This window comes from Channa argus, chromosome 13 (genome assembly GCF_033026475.1).
Source record: "Channa argus isolate prfri chromosome 13, Channa argus male v1.0, whole genome shotgun sequence".
Taxonomy (NCBI): Eukaryota; Metazoa; Chordata; class Actinopteri; order Anabantiformes; family Channidae; genus Channa; species Channa argus.
The window spans coordinates 15,215,383-15,234,583 of record NC_090209.1 but is presented as its reverse complement, the minus strand read 5'-3'; the positions used below and the strand labels follow the sequence as shown (position 1 = coordinate 15,234,583).

The window sequence follows — 19,201 nt, the reverse complement described above, 5'->3', positions numbered from 1 at the left end:
AAACGGGCTCAATAAAACACAATGGATCTTAAGACAATATTTAAAGGAGCTAAAGAAACTGAAAGCGGCTTTTTGGGTGTAAGGTAGGTTGCTCTCATGAGTCCTGTGGAGTTCAGTGGATTCGTATGTGTTAGGCCTGTCACTAAATCTGGAAAACAGGCCAACAGCAGCAGAGGTCAAAGAAGAAGTGAGGCTTATGAGAAAAACGTGGGTTTCAAGGAGGAAGGATGACATGTGATGATAGGTCATGGAACCTCTTGACCACAATGACAGTGATGTTAATTTTGGTTGCACATCAAATGCTTATAGGCTTTTGCAACTACTCCCTTAAAATGTTGCAACTACCACCAGGTTGGGCAAGAATTAATATTGAAAAACTAATAGACAACATAATTCTATTTTTTAAATATAAATCTGCTGTTTTTGTGTGAACCATTTAATTGAATATAACTGAAAGACATGTAAGCATGTTTCTTGCACACAAACCTTCTGAATATGCACAATGTCCTAGTGGTTATACAGTAAAAAATGAAATTAAAGTGGATTTCAATGATCATTTTGTAAAATAAACTTGTCAAAACACACTAGCAGCAGTACTGTTAAGGTTATAGATTCATATTTGGAGAAATATGACTAAATTCACTGCTCTCATGTTGTGCTATTACTCCAGTGGAAGCTTAGATGTTCTGCAATAAGGAATGCATTTAGCTGTATGTTAGCACAACAATGACAGAGCATAGAGAGCGACTGAAGAAACAGAGTCCTGAATCATTGTGCAGTACAAGAAGGAGAGGCTTCTGTAGATATTTTGACAACCTTTTATCCTATTTAATCAATAGGTACTGATATGAACTGTGGCTCATCAGATCTCAGTTTTCCTCACAGAAAACAAAGCCAACATTAGTGAACAAAAGGTTTAAACTACAGTATGTTTGTCACCCAAAGTGAGAATCAATTAAGTTTTTCTTACATTCTTTAACATGTGAGAACTTAGAAAATGCTACAGTGCCTATCAGAAGTATTCACCCCTCTTGGAAGTTTTCACATTTTTTTCATCTTACAACATTGAATCCTTGATGTAATTGGGATTTTTTAATAATAAAAACAAACAAACAAAAAACACCACTGGTTGGTTTCAAAAGCACCACAATTAGTGAGACAGACATCATCGGAGTGCAGTAAAGGTGTTTTGAGGGGTGCAGTTAAAATACACTTCTTTGGAAGGTCCAGTTACTGGTAAAGACAATACCCAGGCAGACTGGACCTTCCAAAGAGGTGTATTTTAACTGCACCCCTCAAAACACCTTTACTGCACTCCGATGATGTCTGTCTCACTAATTGTGGCGTTTTTGAAACCAACCAGTGGTGTTTTTTGTTGTATGTACATCTCCCATCCCATCAGATGCTGAATGTACAACTCCACAACCACAACCAATGGACAATGTTATGGCAATTTTGTGAATCTTTTTTAACAACTTCCTGATCAAGTGCTTAGGAATGAATAAACAAACAACTGAGTGGAGCAGTGTGTGGCTAACAGAGGTCTACTACACACACAAATAAGCTAATGAGTTGAAAACTAACCAATTTAAATGAAAGTAGGGCAAATTCAATGTTGGTTTTAGTGTCTGTATGAGGATCTTTGAAAATACAATTAATCTAAAAGAAATGATCAAAGTTATGTTTTAAACACATTTACTACATTCAGGCGATATCAGCTTTCTGACTTCAAAGGTCAATTGGAGTTACTTTAATGAGATAAATACTTATGCACTCGCTTATTTTAATTAATTTATATAGATTAATTGTATATATCAGTTTTCACTTTCACTTTTTAAAAGCCAAATTAAATCACTATGATTCAATATTGTAAAACAAACAAACAACCAACAACAACAACAATAATAATAATAATAATTCCAAGAGAGGGTAACACTGTATTTCCCCCCATAAATACAGTAAACAGTGGAACAAAATGCAATAGTAATTTCACAGTGATAAACTTAGAATGTGAGTTCACACAGTGCCCATTGAATCAACTGTCCTTCAAAGAATGTTCCACTTTTTAAAACTACAAAAGATGCACAAAAAAACATCATCAGAGTTTGATTTACAGAAAATCTGTGAAACTACAAAACTAAATTTATGTTGTGCATTTTATGTCACATACAAAATATTGTAGCAAATGCTGATGTGCATTTAGTCAGCATCACTTTCATCACCCTGCAAACAAATGTGTAACATAGGTGCCTCCACCTGTAGAATCTCCAAGCTTCTGTGCAAGCACTTGTTATGCTAATGTTAGGAGCTCCCTTCATGTCAACCTTTGTCAATCTTCTGGTCTACAAAATTAAGCATCATCTATCAGTCTGGGCTCGGCTGGTCCCGTCTTCCTCTCTTTGTTTTGAGGTGTCCTGTCCTGGCAGCAGCTTGTGAGTGACGTCGTGTGACTGCTGCACCTCTGCTCGACACTTGGAACAGTGGCATAGTGTGGTGCAGAGGCGAGTTCGGATTGGTTGAGTAAACAATACAAACATGATGCAGTTGGCTGCTCCCTGCAAGGTGTTGCCAATACCCTGTTGGGTCACAAGAAAAGCCTTTAAAGAGAGTGTACTAGTAATAGGTAATGCCAATAAAATCCAATGTCCTGCCTGAAAATGTCACAAACCTTCTTATTATTATCTGATGAAGACTTAACATGATGTGAGATGAGCTAATGATTTATCAGATTTAGTGCTTCTTGTCAACACAATATCACAATATCGACAATATCAGTCAACACGTGATCAGTTTCCACAATGTACACTCACCTGCCACTTTATTAGGTACAGCTTACCAGTTACAGATTGGACTCACATTTGCCTTCAGAACTGCCTTATGTTTCTGTAGCATAGATTCCACAATGTGTTTGCAACATTCTTTTGGTCAATATTGGTCCAGTTGCTGCAGATTTATCAGTTGCACATCAGTGATGCACATCTCTCTTTCTACCACATCCCAAAGATGTTCTTTTGGATATAAAGCTAGTGACTGTGGAGGCCATCTGAATACAGTAAAATTATTGTCATGTTCAAGAAAACAGTTTAAATTGATTTTAACTTTGTGACATGGCATGTTAAGTAACCTTCAATAGATGGCTACACTGTGGTTGTTAAGGGATGGATATCAATGGATATTCTATTTTTTCAAACGATTCTCTGTAAATGCTAGAGTTGGTTTAGATAAAAAACCCAGTGGATCAGCAAGTACTAAAATACTGAGATGACCTCCCTCCCCATTCTGATGCTCAGTTTGAACTTCAGCAGAATGTCTTTATCATTTCTACATGTCTAAATGCATTGAGTCTTTCCCATGTGATTGGCTGATTACATATTTGCATTAACGAGTACTTGAACATTTGTTCCTTAATAAAGTGGGAGATGAGTGTTTATGTGATGATTCACAGGCTTGACAGGATGCAATCACATCCTCACAAGTTTAACAGCACATAAACTAAGGATAGAACACATATACAACAACAATTATTTGCTGTCATACACACAAAATGACTCATGAACAAAGTCTCAAGGAAGAAGCTGAATTAACAGGACACATAAACAATACACACTGAGACTGAACAACATTGGTTGATATCATATCTACTGGACATTACTTGTTTTAAATAAACTTATCTACTCACATGCAGAGTGACCAGGACTGGGTTTTGTCTGACTGGGGAGTCGGCTAGCAGTAATATAAAGCGTACTGTGCTCCAAATGCGCAGGATGATGAAGACAATGGGAATGAGTGTTAGCTTCATATCAGCCATGGAGGAGAAGGACTGAGACAGAGGCCTGTTGGCCAAAATGGGACGGTACTCGGACAGGGCATCATGCTGTGTCAGAGAGAGCATTTTATATATCATAAAAGTTTCTATCTATTAAAACAACATTTAGATGGTTGTGTAGATATGACAGAATACTGTGCTCATACAGTGCTTTTTAGTTTATGTATTGTATAAATATTTAACATTAATTTAACAATATATATGTTCAATGTTAAAAAGTGCTTGTATGGGATGGTAAAATAAAGCACGTTTTAAAAATAAACATAGGTAATATTCTTCTGTTTGCATTGGTGGCATAAGCAAACAGAGATAAATTTACTTTGTACGTACAAAAAACAAATTAGAAGGTAAAAACCTGGTTTGGTCCTCACCGCTATGTGGATGTGTCTTTTTATTAGTATATAAAGGACAGGGAGGGTGATGTAAGCCAGGAATTCCCAGATCTTTCCAGTCAGCAGCATCCACAGGAACCGGTCATGAGCATGGATCCTGACCCAGCACCAGCCCACCGATACCTCTGATGCATCGTAGCCAATTTTTTTTAGTGACACAGCTGCAACAGTGATGACCAGAGGAATGCCCCAGCTAGACAAAACAAAGGCTTTACAGTAGGTGTACTAGTATACAATTCCTAAAAACTCAATTTGCCAAACTTCCACAGTGTCACATGTCCAGGAATTAGGAAAGTTATATTTAAACTCCCAAACTATGTAAGCTACACAAAGTCTTTAAACTTCAGATAAAAATTGTGGGACATCCAGAAAGAAACATGGATATTAAATGTGAGTCATTTGTGAGTTTTGTACAGTATAGTCTAATTTTCTTCTAATATTTGTAGTTGAAACTGCAGATAAATTTGTTTTTACAATTATTCTGCTGGTAGCTTCATATGAAAGTTTCAGCTGGAGAGGCTTTGTGATTCCTATCAAGTCAACTAGTCAACCTTTACTTATTGTAGCTATATACATTTTTTTTTTTAAATTTCAGATTTGTGTGTGTGTGTGTGTGTGTATGCGTGCACATCTCTACTGACTTTGTACCTAAATCTTTGGCTAGATCAACATCCCCAAATATTGCAAAGACATGTGACACCATCTGATAAATTATCGTTTTTTGGTTCATATAATGCAGAGTTAGTGTTGCTTCATGCTTGAACATTACAAAACCACAAACTGATGTCAGCACTTTAAGAAGCAACGTTTCCTCTTAAAGCTTTCTTGTTAAAACATCAACTTACAACAAGGTTCATGGATGATAAATATAAATGTCCAAATGCTCAGGGCTTAACAATGTGTTTTATGTATACCTCTGCTGTGTGATGTTCAATTCAACGGAGCACGGAAGAAATTATAGAATTAAAATGACAACAACAGACACTGTGCTGAGGTAAAACCTGTGATGAAAATGTTCTTGTTCTTGCCTAAAAATAGATTAGTTATACAGCACTACTTCGCAGCAAATCCTCACTCTCCTAATAGCTTCACCATCAACATGGTCAGGTCATTATTGTGCAAAAGGTAAGCTGACACAAAGGGTGTAATATGTGCCTCTTTAGAGCATTCGAAGGGTAATTCATAACAAAACAAATGGCTTACTAAACCATTTAAAAACCTTATATACTTTTTTTAAAATTAGCTTGTTTAATGAGGTATAATTTCTGAGAAACTACATCTACATCCTAGAGAATTGTGTAGCTGTGATTGTCACTGTTCTGTTGGAACTAACTGGATTTGGAGTAACTAATAACAATTAGACCTACCTGTCAGCTCATCGTTATTAGGGGATAATGTTGCTCAAAAATAATTAAACAGGCCATTACTTTGGACCTGCCTTATATTGTTTAGTACATTTACATTTCGTACAATAAATTAAATGATCAAATATAATAATTCTTGGTAATCTCAGTAATATAACGTAGCAAATGTTAATGAAATATTTACATTTCTGTTCCAAATCTCTGTTATTGCCAAACAGAGTTTATTGTCGTGGTTTGCTATTTTAATTTTTGAAGGACACTTAAGATTTGACTAGTGTGGAACAAACAAGCAAAATACAGCCTTGTCAACTTTTAGCTAAATAATAAAATACTGTTGTCGATGTTTACACCTGAATGCATCAATAATTATGATTTCTATAATTCAATTAAGTAATATATGTCATTCTGCATGCCCTAAGAAATCAGTTTAGAGTATGCAGTATACTTCAACTTGAGTGGTACTTTACAGTAAATGTGTGGTGGTGTACATGTGCAAGCACTTGCATGTCTATTTGAGCACTTCATCAGTAATTTCCATTTGTGACCTCCACAAGTGTAACCATGGAAACAACGTTTTTATTGTTGGGGTAGTTTACCTAGTGCTGCTAACTTTCCACGCTTATCTGGTTTGTCTCTCTATGGTCACACTTGACCGGTATAACACAAAAACTAAAATAAAACTTTCTCCTGTGTACTGTGTAAGGGAATTAAAACAGGTTAGAGCCCCAACACATATATTGTTATTTAACCCCGTTGTATCTTAGTTCATATTCTACACTGTTCTTTTGGCACATTTGATTTGCTAGTTTACCTTATTTTGAGACATCTGCACTTCAGTCTTCTGCACACAGACAACATAGTGAGCTTTTATAAGTGTTGTTACCGATGTTCGCCACAAGAGGGAGATACCCTTTAGCGAGCGTTTCTGTCGGGAGTTTACAGGCAGCGCCGACACACTGTCATATAGCGCTGAGACGAGACACCAGACAGAACGATGTTAACAACAGTGTACTGTTTGTCTGTAATTTTGCAGGTAAGCTGACGAGATATGGAATAGAGGATTAAAGTTTCATATAAAGCAGAGGGTTATGATTAAAGTGGGAAAGTTGGCCGTTTGCTCCCATTCAGAGTGTGTTGGCACGAGTTAGATGTTAGCAATGAGAAGGTAGCAGTTAAGCTAACTCGGCCATTAGGATTAGGACCCTGTACGATACATTTGATTGAGAAACATCTAAACTGCATCACATGTAACTGTAAAGATGTCAGGTGTAAGGACTGAAGTTGTAGTAGTGCTGTTTCATTATTGGTGCCAAACATTTACAAACAAACAAACAATTGTTACGAGTATGTGTTAAATATGCTCAGGTCGGGAGTTTGCAGGCAGCGCCGACACACTGTCATATAGCGCTGAGACGAGACACCAGACAGAACGATGTTAACAACAGTGTACTGTTTGTCTGTAATTTTGCAGTAAAGAGAGAGAAACCACCAGATCCTGTCTGCGTGTTTTGTCAAGTGTGCTACAACTGGATTTTTGGAATATATGAATCCACAAACCTAATATACTACAGCCGATTGTTGTTACCATAGAAACGCAGTTCCTAGCACAATGATAGAGTCCGGAAAAGTTGATAGCTATTTATTATTGGACACAGTTGTAGAGTGAACGCTAGTTTGTGGAAACTACAGAAGAAGGTAAAGATGCAACATTTTTTCTAAATGTTACTGTTTAGCTCTAGTTCGGTTAGTCGCTTGCTAGTCACTCGTCTCGTGCAATCCGCGTACTTACCTGACAAGGTGGAACATCAACACCAGGCGGTCGGCAAGTCTTTGGCTGGATCTTACGATGAAAACATACAGGTAAACCGCAATGGCCACTGTCCAGAAAAAGGAGCTGGTGTTGGCGAAAGTAGATATCGCCCCTTGAACGATGCACTCCACCGAGTCGGTTTTGAAAACTTTCCAGACTCCGAACGCGTAGGAGACGGCGGACAGCCAGTCAGACACCGACAGGTAGACCAGGAGTTTCCTCGGAGTTGTCCTCAGATCTGGCCAAATAATGTAGGTGAGGATGACCAGAGAAGACCCCATAAACGACAGAGCACACGAAATTAAAATGATCACTTGTTCCGACAAGTAAACGACTGTGTGGTTTTGGCCCTGCATCGTTTCGTGTTACTAGATACAAGCTATTATTTCAGAAATGCACACATCTCCTGTTTAACGCGCTAGTGTTTGCAAACACTCTTCCGACGAGCAGACTACTTCACATGAGCTACTTTTTGAATGTTACTATACTCTCTTCACGTGATTTTCCAGGCGACAATAAAACACAGATTCGAACACCATACGATTAACTTAACACACTTTACATTAGTTTCTAAGGAAGCCACATAACACTTTTCCTTCAGGCTATAACACCTCTTTCCCCGCCTCGTCTATTTTGTTTTGTCGTCGCAGCGCCAACCGGAACCCAAAGCAGAAGTCACAGTCAGCTGGTAATAGGCAGGTCTATTTTAGCTCAAATGTGTCAAATTGTGTGTGTGTGTGTGTGTGTGTGTGTGTGTAGAGCTACAGCGTCAGAGATTGTCACATGAACAGATGACACCATATTAAAATATGTTTGTATTCCGCTTAGGGTATCCATATATATATTTGTATATATGTATATGTATATATGTGTGTGTGTGTGTGTGTGTGTGTGTGTATATATATATATATATATATATATATATATATATATATATATATATATATATATATATATATATATATATATATATATAACAACTACATCCATTGATTGATTGATTGATTATGACACAGCAAGAACACCAGACGCCGGAATTATGAAGACGCAGAATGACCACAAACCATCCAGCCACTTTTTTGTGTCCAGTTTTGTGTTCATTTATGGTCATTCTCATTGGTTTTGGCAACCCCGGACCCATTGATGTGAGCTAATAAAAAAAAATAATACAAATAACTAACTCTACAGTACCTAAAGTCAAAAAGACAAAACACAGATAATCTGAGTTTCTAAAAAGATTAATCACGCCATATATGATTGAAATGAATTAAATTCACTTTAAAATACATTTGTGCAAGGCCTATTAGAGCCTTGTTAAAAAATAAATAAAATAAATAAAAGTTCAAAATGATTGGGAAACAGTATTGAGGCATAAGGATCAATAACATGTAATATTATTTGTCTGGAATCTTTGAGTTGTTGACTCGAAAAATTATTTGTTAAGTAGTGCCTGCCATTAGTCTAGCACTTATTTTAAAAAAACTCTTATCATTAAAATTGCAAAAATCAAATTTTGTCACTATTTTATTTTGTTTTAGTCTTCTGAAAAAAAATAAATATCGCCACTAAATATCTCCAGGACCCAAATCATTATCTGCTTGTTTTTTCCAACCAATTTCCTGGAACCTCAAGATGTAAAATTTACAATTTTACCAAACAGAAATTGGTTGTGAATTAATCAGTTTTGGGACCTGTGATTAGTGATCAATTGGCATTTTCGTTTAGTAAATTGTTCCGTAATCATTAACATATTATCAAAATTGAATGCACAGTTTTGTTAATAGAACATACTTTACCATTATGCATACTAAATATCGGATTTAAAAAGCTAGAAAACAATAACACATAGAAAATGAGGACGGCTGCACCATACTGGCAAAATAACGAACTGTTAAATGGTAAACACATGTAATTAAAATGTCCAGCCCATGGTCACCTTTTTCCTTAAAGTAAATTTTCTTGTTGTCAAACAGTTCACTGGGCTTAAGGCCGCCCATTATAAGTGAACATCTGTGACATTTTTGAGTAATAAGTAATGTCTGCTGTGACGAGGGTTTGCCATGGAGCTGAAGAGTAGAGAGGTCTAAAGCCATAAATCAGTGACCTTGTATGAGAGTGGGATTTTACTGCTTCTGCATTGCCGCAGCCCAAATAACCTGCAAACTCCTTTTGTATTTGCAGCAATGCAGTGACATGTTGATCTTTTTCTTGCAGTCTGCAGCAAACACATCTGCATTTATCATTATGAGAATCAAACATGACCCACATAAAACTCACAATTTTCCATCAAGTATTGCCAAGAATATGCCTAAAAATTGTGTGATTTAAATACTTAAAATAAAAAAAACCAACTTAAATTATGCATTTACTTTTGGTTTGTGTGTAGCTGGGAACGCCTATATTAGAGTGGCCTGGCATCCAGGCCATTCTGGCCCATCTGAACCCATTAGATCTACTGTGTTCACATGGCAACATCATTTTTGGGTCGCAAAGGGCTTTTACTTGTTCCAAACTGGTGTATACAAGTTTTGTACACTAAACACAAACACAGCAAATTAGTCTTTACATCACCCTTATTTTAATTGTCCTCTGCTTATAATTTATGAAATAAGGAAATAATTTTGCTACGATTGATAATAATCAATTCACTTTGCTAATATGTGTTGGCAAAATTCATGAAGCAAAAGTGCATTTGTAGACAAAAGAAACATGCATTTGCAACTGAAAAATAAGGAATCGGAAGCCATAGAAAGCCAAGCCACATTTTCAGAATGAATGGTATTTTATGCTGAATGTAAAAAATTAGGATGAATGAAAATCAAAAGTAGGTTTTCAAATTGCTGCAGTGTTTGATGAACAAAGCATGCTGGGAGGCTGTTTTCCATCACAAGGTGGCAGCAGACGACCATTAAAGAAATACCCTGTGGAAGTTTGATGCTTTGATCCAATTGTAAATACTGTGGAGGCATTACGCAAAAAGGCCATGCTCTCAGTTGCTCTATTTCCAATTCTGTATAGGCTCTTCAGTACTTGTTAATTTCTATAGTGTCAGTGCACCTGTAAAACCTACAGTAGCGGCAGGATCCTTGTTTGCTATATTGCTGATTCAAGTATTTCCTCCTTCTCGTTTTCCTCCCAGCAACAACTGTGATCCCAGGGCCTCTTATTGCGAAGAATTTCTGCGGCAGTATACTTGCTGATTGCTTCGTTCTCACTCCTCACAACAACCAGCTAAGACACTGCCAGAGAAACACCCACAGCAGCCGCATCCAGCTGATCATCCGTCCCTCTGCTCAGCAGGTTCCTGACTGATCTCTGCTGTGAGTCTGGCACTATGGGTGCTCACGCATTTCCTGTCCAGTGTTGTGGTGGTGGTTGTTGGAAGGCAACAGCCTCACACTAAAAGCCCCCAATGGTGCTGTGGTCCCACGTCAACAGCCAGAAACTCTATAAGAGAAGTAGGAAATAATATTGTAACAATGTGTTTATGGATTAAACCTAATCTGTCCAGATAATTTTATTAAGTAAACGTAAAATAAATCCTAGGGATTTCAACTTAAGATTTTAAAAGCCACAGTCCCCTGCCTTCCTCATCTTTACATAACTGTGAAGCATTGATAAGTCTATATTGCTAAAAGTGACCTGAAGCTTGTTCCCAGAGAGATTCTCGATACTGTTTTAGCCCTTTGTGCAGCATCACTTTAAGTCCACACAAGTTGGGCAGACACAAACACCCCCGAACTAAGAATAGACATGCAGTGACTCATGATTTTGCAACAAAAAGCTCAGTTTGATATAGCTCTCATCTATTTGTATGTGTCTCTCTCTGTTTCCATGAATGCCATGTAATGTCACTGTGTCCCTGTGTGGGTTTATGTACCAACAGGACAACTAAAATCCATCAGATTCAGTTGTTTTTGCTCACTGCAGTGCTATTTTGGGCTGGCTGACCATTCCATACTGTCTTCTCCCTGTGGACTCTGCTTCACTGACAGGAACACATGAATACAAGAGAGCAATCTGCAGTCATTAGCAAATGAGGGAAGAGAGAGAGTTCTAAGGGAGAGATGTCAGAAGTGATGCTTGGAAAATACAGATGGATAAACATTGTCTGTCTGTTGTATTATTACTGTTGAAGTCCACGGTGAGGCTATTTGTAGCCCTTCGTGCTTGCTTTTGCTGTCTTTTGTGAGGCATGTTTGGTTTTATAACTGGAGATTCCTCAATTGATGGTGGGTTTGACTATTTTGACCTTTATCTGATGTCAAAGAAAGAATTGAGATACTTCTAAGAAATTTCTTTGTAGTACTACTACTAAATATTTTTTTTTCTGTGCTTGTATCACATGCACACATAGTGATCTCCACAAACACAAAGACACCTTTTGGCCTGTTCTCAGATGCCAGGTGGCTGTGTCCCTGTCTCTTTGAGTCTTTGCTCGCTGAGCACCTGATGACAGGAATTCCTTCCTGCTCAAGGCTTGATATAATCCCTAATACAGGATTGAGGAATGCTAGAGAAAACAATTCTTAGTTTGCCAAATGAATGACTAGTTGCTTCAGTGCTTCACACAGCAAACAGCAGCAGGAGCAGCAGTGAGCCTCAACTCACAAACCTGTCTACAAATATGTCAGGCCTCAAGCTGGGCTCAGCTTTACTGACAGATTTTTGTCTTGCTGTTCCTGTGCTACAAGCAAACAAATTTCACCAATTATATTTATCAAGGAATTATTTTGATTAAATGACTTTAATATAGGATGTAAGTATATATTTTAATATAAAAGTTGATCATATATGAACATGGTGTTTGTCCCAGAAAAGGACATATTTATCACCAAATGTGCTCATGCACCATGTGTGACATACTGGTGCAAATAAGATTAAAAAAATGGGCTTAGGGCAATTCATTTTTCAAGTAATTATCTGAAAATATCAGAAATAAAAATTAACATAGTGATGTCTTCATATGTCATGTTGTTCATGACTACGTAAAAACCAGCCTACAGTCACACAATAGAAAAGAGAATTTTCACAATTAAAAAAAATAATGTTGTCAATTGAATTAATCAAACAAACTTAATCAAACAAATGAATGAACAATATACAACAAAAAGCGATCTTGCTTGGCCTGATACTGAAAGTGACACCAGTAGAGGATTGTGTACCTCTTCTTTGATTTGATAGTCTTAATTTAAAACATTTTAATTAGATTTTAATTAATTAGTACTACTTAAAGATTTATACTTATATATATTATATATATTTTTAGATATATTTGTTATATATGCATGTGTTATATGCCAAATGTCCAGGCATGACATTGAACATCATTGCATTTCTGAAGCTTGTTGTATAGTATGTGTTAGATGATAGATAAGTATCATTTTAGTAATTTGACTCAGCAACTTAGGTGTTGCATTTGTTGAAGTAACTACTCTGTTGTTACAACCTTCATAAATCTACAGCATTCAATGTACAGCCTCAGAAACATTGTGGATTTGGGACCCAACACCAATCGTAAACACACTTGTACAATATAGACCAAAAACCCCAGATCAACATATACTTCCTAAATATGCTGGATCCCTTTGTTGTCAAAGCCTCAGATGGTAAACAAAACACAACATTCCCAGCATCCTCACCCCTTCTTGTTTTTTTCAATTGTGCATATCAAGGTTGTTCAAGTGTCAGCTAATGCTCTAACAGTCATGCCTCCCAGCTCCAGTCCCATTCCAAAGACCTAATCATCTTATGGCAAACAATGACATTAGTATTTACTGTAGTGCCAGGTTCTGAACAATGCTACACATGACACGCCTTCCAAGCCTGGAGCTTGAGCTTAGCAACCGCTTATGAGTTTTATAAAGTTTGTATATTGATTTAGCTTCTTGTATGCCTTAATTTCAAATGAACTAATCAAAACCACCACCAGAGGCATTTTAAAGATGATAGAAAATGAGTAAAAGTAACCCAGTTCATGGGTTTTGTGTCAGTCAGATTGCACTGTGTTAATAATTCAGTATTCCTGAGTTCTAACATACAGTTCTCACTATCCCTGGTTAATAGAAAACACAGTTGCTCTAGTAACTATCTGCTTACTTGACCACACACAGGTAAAACACACACATCATACTCTATCGGACACTAAATGTTTATCATTTAAGTCACCTGAGTGATTAATGTATTTGAGTTTTGATGGGCCCATATGACTTTTTTTTTAAAGCAGAGCTAATCATTAACAAGTTGTGATTATGTATGACATACTGCCCTGTCTGCTACAACGGTTGACTTTATCTGTTTTTCTTTGTACAGAGTGTGTAATCTATTGAGGATTCCTGTCTCCAAGTCTTGTAATGCTTGTCTTTTAAAACCCATTTGAACCTACTGTCAAATTATTATACTGTCCTATTGTCAATCAGCTTTGTCTCCAGTTGTGTTGTCCTGTGCAACTTTGTCTCTTAACTGTATTTAACCAGATACTGATTATTTATCTCTTAGGCCTCTTGTGTTTCAGGAAATATATGTGGTTTGTATGGTGTCCTGAAAAAAATGTTTTTATTCTGAATAGAGGCCTAAACAACACAAAAGCAACTTTCTTTCTCTCTGAGGCTCAAGCTCCGGTCAGACAGTAATCTTCGGTTCCCTGCAGACTTGTGAAATGGTCACTGGTGATGCTATGTCCGTGCGGAGCACTGTGTGACTGGGTGTATCACCATTTTCTGCATTCGGTTACCTTTTGTATAGTTACCATGGCATCATGTTACCATCAAGACTCTGCTTGGACGCTTTCACAACACAGAGAGCTGTATGCTTTCGAATTAACATGTTCTTAATAATTATTTAATCATCTTACTGGCCTGAGTGAGATAATCTGAAGGTGTGCAAGGCTCCTTTTTGCAGTAACAATTAATCTAAACATTGACAGGAGTGTTATGTTATGTTGGAGTTTTTTATTCACACACAGTTTTGAAACTCACCAAGCAGCGAGGAAGCAGAGAATGTCCACCATCCACTCTTGTCTCTAGTAGCTGCACTCTCGTGGTGACAACGACAGGCCACTGTCCACAGGTTCTGTCAAGTACTTGTATGGTGAGGGTCACTTCACACTGGCAAACTGTTGACCACAAGCCTCTTCTCTTTTTCTCTCTCTCTCTCTCTCTCTCCTGCTGTGGCTGTCTCTCTGCTTCACTCAGGCAGCACAACAAGTCAAGGCATGTTCCAACACGACATCAACAGCCGGACTGGCTGTATGAGCCTGCTCCTAGACCAAAGGGGGAGGAGCAGAGGATAAGAGAGGGGGGAAACCCAGAAAAGACCCAGCATGACTCAGCCTGCTTCAGTAGGGTTAGCATACACAGCTTTCACTTTGAACACTTAAACACATGATGGAGTTACATTATTATTCTGTGTGTGAGATGGTTAAGTAGAGTTGATGAGATGATGTGAAAGATCAGGGCAACTGACAGGAAATGTTACAGAGAATAGCATTTTTTAATTGGACTAACTTGTCAGATCATCTTTGTTATGTCTTAGATTATAAAGCAGTCCTGTTTGCGCAAAGGCAGTGACTTCTTTCTCTTTTCACCCTCTCTGCCCAGTGGGTGGAAGCAGTTCACAGTGTTGTTGTCTTTCCTGGCTAATACAAAGTACCTTATTTTTTACAGTTTAAAGCTAAATTTAATCTTTTACATTCAGCTACAGTAAACCTGTTCAGTCATACTCATATGAGCAAGTAGTCCCACTTAATCTTTAACACAGCAGAATTAATAGTTTATAGAAGCTGTAACCGAGCACCTGCACAGCGTTCTAATGAAAGCTGCTGATTCATGAAATCATTGTACCTGTAATCAACTCTAGGCCACATGAGTTACAGATAAAGTCCATCACCAGAAGTTATATGATCTTAGTGAAAGCATAGACAGATTTGGAAAACCTGTGAAATATTAATATTTTCCCAGAGTGGAGAAGTTCAAAGTAAAATCAGAATTCTAATTTTATTTCAAATCCTCATATGGATACGACAGATACACTGCTTATTATTTATACAAATGTACATTCCGTGCTATTTAATTACTGATATGTTAAAGTGCACCAAATGTGCAGAATCATAACCATCCCAGCTGTTCTGATGCTGGTTGTTTTGTTTTTTTTGTTGTTGATTTTTTACAAGAGGAGGGATGATGCTAGTTCATCACTGCTGTAGTGGAAGTTGATCACTAGGCAGATTCTGATTGCAGCAGCAGGAACCAGCTCAGCAAAACTCACCTGCTACAATATGGTCTGAGTCTGGCTGTCTGAACATCTTTAAAGCACTGTACTGTACATCACTGGTGCTGCTCTCCACTGTAGCCCATGAACAGACTGATGACCTTATCAATGAAAGAGCAAAGTCACTATGATGTTACACCAATAAATAACTCAAAGCACTTTTAGCTCTGCTTGGCGGTTTGTCATTTTCCTGTTGACAGCAAAAAGAAAAGCAGGTGAACTTTGTTAAACAGCAGAAGAGTTCATACTTGCCTGCAGATAGTTGCCGTTTTGTTTGTAAGTGGTGATGCGGCATTGCACAGCAGCATTTTGACAAAGTGCCCGCCGTAGATTTAGCAACTGAGTTTGTTCTTAATTCATGGGAGCATGAACTATCTGATCACACAAGAGTGAAATATGGACAGTCCACTAGCCCACTCACAGAGAATATTTTTTTGGACTTCAAGTCATCACATAAAACTGTAATTTATTCAACGTCCTGCCTGGGACATAGACTGCAGCTGAGGCCTCACCTCACATCTGTGTTAGTCAGGGGCTAAGGAACCTCTAGCCCAGCAAGTTCAAAGCTTGCTGCATTGATTACATCACCAGAACTGGAGTGCTAGAACGGGACAATGCACCACCAGAGGGGAGGGGTGGGGGTGGGGGTGGGGGGGTCAACCAGTGAATCTCACCATTACCTTTTTAGCTCAGTGGGAAAGTGTGTGTGTCTTTATTTTTGTCTGTCTTTAAACTCATCTCAGTCCAGTCCAAAGTGAGGCAGCATGCTCTCTGTCACATTTACCATCACTGTGTCACATGACTAAAAGACCGTGTCTGAGAAAGAATGATAATCTTAATGTACAACCTTATGGTTCTTGCTCGCTCTCGTTTTCTCTCTCTCTCTGTGTGTGTGTGTGTGCTATTAGAGGCCAGTACTGCAGGAACACAGCTGCTGCAGGACACTGCAGGATTGCTGCTTTGCTGCTGGCTTGCGGGCTTTGGCTTTTCTCTCTCTCTCTCTCTCTCTCTCTCTCTCTCTCTCTCTCTCTCTCTCTCTCTCTCTCTAGTGTCTCTTCCTCTCTTTTCTCTTTCTATTCACTCAGGCAAATTGCTGAAGGAAGATGGTGAGAGCATGTGCTGCATACTTTTTCAGCAGGGGAGAAGTGGGTAAGTGCAGAAAAAAGGAGGAGGGGTGGAGGGGGATGGATCATGGAGGTGCAAAGCATGCCGGTGAGGTGCTGTGCTGGGCAACTGTACCTTTGAGGGAGACTACAGTAGAGAAATTGTAGACAAGGAAGGAGGAGGGGGGAAGAAAAGGAAAGAGGGTGGAAGGTGGGGGGAGGGCAGAAGTGAGGTGCAAGGAACATCAGGTGAGTGCGGCAATTTCCCTTTCTGGCAGAGCAGCACCCACCCTCAATGAAAGTGTAAGTAGGAGAACTGCAGATGTTCTGAGACAATGACAGTCTCCGCATGTGGCGCGGACCTTTAGTACAATTTGTTATCACTCTGTTCCTTCAAAATTGCTTGCTTGCACTTGGGGGAAATCTAAAGGCCAGAGAGATGCTCTGGACTTTCGCTTCACAAAGAGACAGCTGACGATGCAGGGCCGGTTTCAAGGTCTTAGCACAGTTACCTGAGGTGAACTTACAGCTGACTGAACCTGAGACGACTTGCTGGATTCATCATCCAGACCTCTCAGACTGGTTTCAGTGTGGATACTGATTCACTTCAATATGAATCTTTTTTTACCCCATAAACTATTTTTACATGGCCTTTGAAAATGCCCCATGTTGACTATACCTCTGCGATATAACATAAAAGACAAAAGTAGCAACAATGACTTTTAGAGTGTTGCTGATAGACTGGTGCTCCTGCTGCAGTGAAATGACCAAGTGTAAGAGTGGTTCTGCTCCAAGAGGCCTTTTTATTTGTGTTTTTATACAGATGCATACACCAACAGCCAAACTGTCAACAAAATCTTTGAAGAGCTGCACTCTGCCCTGGTATTTACTTGTATTATGGCAGAAAAGTCTTAGTAGGTAAAGCTCAAATTCATGACTGCACCACAGTCCTCTGTCCCATGCAGGCCACTGTAGCCTCATTCTCATTTCCCCATTTCAGCACTCAGGCACCGAAAGCACAGGACCACTGACACAATACAACTGTTTCCAGTATCATATTCATAACAAATGTTGCTAAATATAAACCTACAACTAGCATAGAAAAGTAGAGAGCTGGGACTATCTGCACTCTCTTGAAAGCTAAGTCAGCAGATAAAAGTCTCGCAAAAACTCTTTGCATCCAGGTTAGGTTTTTATCCTTATTTCAAATAGCGAGTCCACTCACTCAGCCGCTATCTGACATGCCGGCTGCTATTTCCAGCCTTTACCATGTGTTAAACATGGATGAGGGAGCATGGCAGCCTGACTGCTAACTGACTGACTGTCTGGCTGCTGCCTGGTTATTGCTGGTGCAGAGGAGGCTGAAACTGACGAGACAGAAGCAGCCAGGAGCTTCACCGCCACAAGCATGCGCACGACATACATATATTAACTCCAGTAAGGCTAATTTAAGAAGTATGCTATCCGTTGTAAAGAGGTAGATGTTTAAGGAGACAACATACAAGGTAAATAAGACTAAAGAGAAAATAAAGGAATACCTACAGATGAGTCTTGGTCCGCATCACACTCAGGGAGGAGAGGAGGAAAACTTCTCTGCACTCACTCTGAGCCTTCTGGTTGCTGGTGATGTGCTTTCATGGCGCGGTAAAGTTGACTGCAGCATTGCCTCCTGAACAGAATGACATTGTTTGTACTCTCTCTCTCTCTCCCGCACTCCCCCTCATCCTGTACGCGCTTGCTCCCCCTCCTCTTCTTTGCACGCTTGCTGGCAGCATAAACTGCACAGCTCAGCAGTGTTCCCCCACTGCCGCAGCAGATCCTGCATGAGCTCTGCGTATCTGAGTGGGATGGGACTTTTAAAGGGGAACACAACCTCCAGGGTCAATGTGTGTCCACATTCTCAGTCCACCCTCCTCTCCTCCGTCCTCCTCAGTAACCCCCCCGCTAACCCCCCTGAGAATCATCAGTGTAAAGGACTCCTCACAGGAGAGACCCCCTCCATGCAAACATAAGTCCCCCTCTCTTTTTATTCATTTTAACTCCACAGGAAAAGCTGCTTTGAGAAATTAGTGTGCTCTTATCTCAATGAGGAACAGTTTGCTCCACAGGGAGGACACCTCCTCCTGTGTGCTTTGAAACTTGTCACAATAACTCTAAATAAATCAACATTTTTCTGAAAATGTCAGGAAGAATTTCTCCGGTTATGTGTAGCAAAAATCAGTATTTAACTCTGTTTAATTTAAATTCTAATGTGTGTTCAGAAACTCTGAAGGTTTGGTTGCCTTTTTTAAATCAATATATCATTTTCATCCAATTGTACACAGTTATACAGTAAATACATACTAATTGATTTATTAGAATGTTAAGCCATATTATTTTGATATCATCCATCAACATAACCAAAGCACAGCACAGCATTGTTGCACACTGTGTCACCA

The 19,201-nt window shown here is 38.8% G+C and overlaps 1 protein-coding gene and 2 long non-coding RNA genes across 3 annotated transcripts; 1 reads left to right on the top strand and 2 right to left on the bottom strand.

Annotated features, from left to right (window-relative positions):
- Positions 1–1,315: 1,315 nt before the first annotated feature.
- Positions 1,316–8,076, bottom strand: gpr157 (G protein-coupled receptor 157). The gene is made up of 4 exons (XM_067526788.1): positions 7,372–8,076; positions 4,198–4,411; positions 3,680–3,874; positions 1,316–2,576 (listed from the first exon to the last, which is right to left on the bottom strand). Exons 1-4 carry the CDS (start codon positions 7,746–7,748, stop codon positions 2,358–2,360), a joined length of 1,005 nt encoding a protein of 334 aa, XP_067382889.1. The 5' UTR covers positions 7,749–8,076; the 3' UTR covers positions 1,316–2,357.
- Positions 6,006–15,754, top strand: LOC137139484 (uncharacterized). Its single transcript, XR_010916331.1, has 3 exons — positions 6,006–7,277; positions 10,532–10,712; positions 14,586–15,754. It is a non-coding gene; the product is annotated as an uncharacterized lncRNA (long non-coding RNA).
- On the bottom strand, positions 8,492–18,574 carry LOC137139483 (uncharacterized). The gene is made up of 3 exons (XR_010916330.1): positions 18,306–18,574; positions 14,370–14,653; positions 8,492–10,839 (listed from the first exon to the last, which is right to left on the bottom strand). It is a non-coding gene; the product is annotated as an uncharacterized lncRNA (long non-coding RNA).
- Between the last annotated feature and the right edge of the window lie 627 nt (positions 18,575–19,201).

Excerpts from the sequence above, each read along its gene's own strand:
- gpr157 (XM_067526788.1), bottom strand. The coding sequence starts at position 7,748 with ATGCAGGGCCAAAACCACACAGTCGTTTACTTGTCGGAACAAGTGATC. Across the intron at positions 4,412-7,371 it reads TTGATGTTCCACCTTGTCAG|CTGGGGCATTCCTCTGGTCA; the intron begins GTAAGTACGCGG and ends TGTTTTGTCTAG. Across the intron at positions 3,875-4,197 it reads AAAGACACATCCACATAGCG|CATGATGCCCTGTCCGAGTA; the intron begins GTGAGGACCAAA and ends TCTCTGACACAG.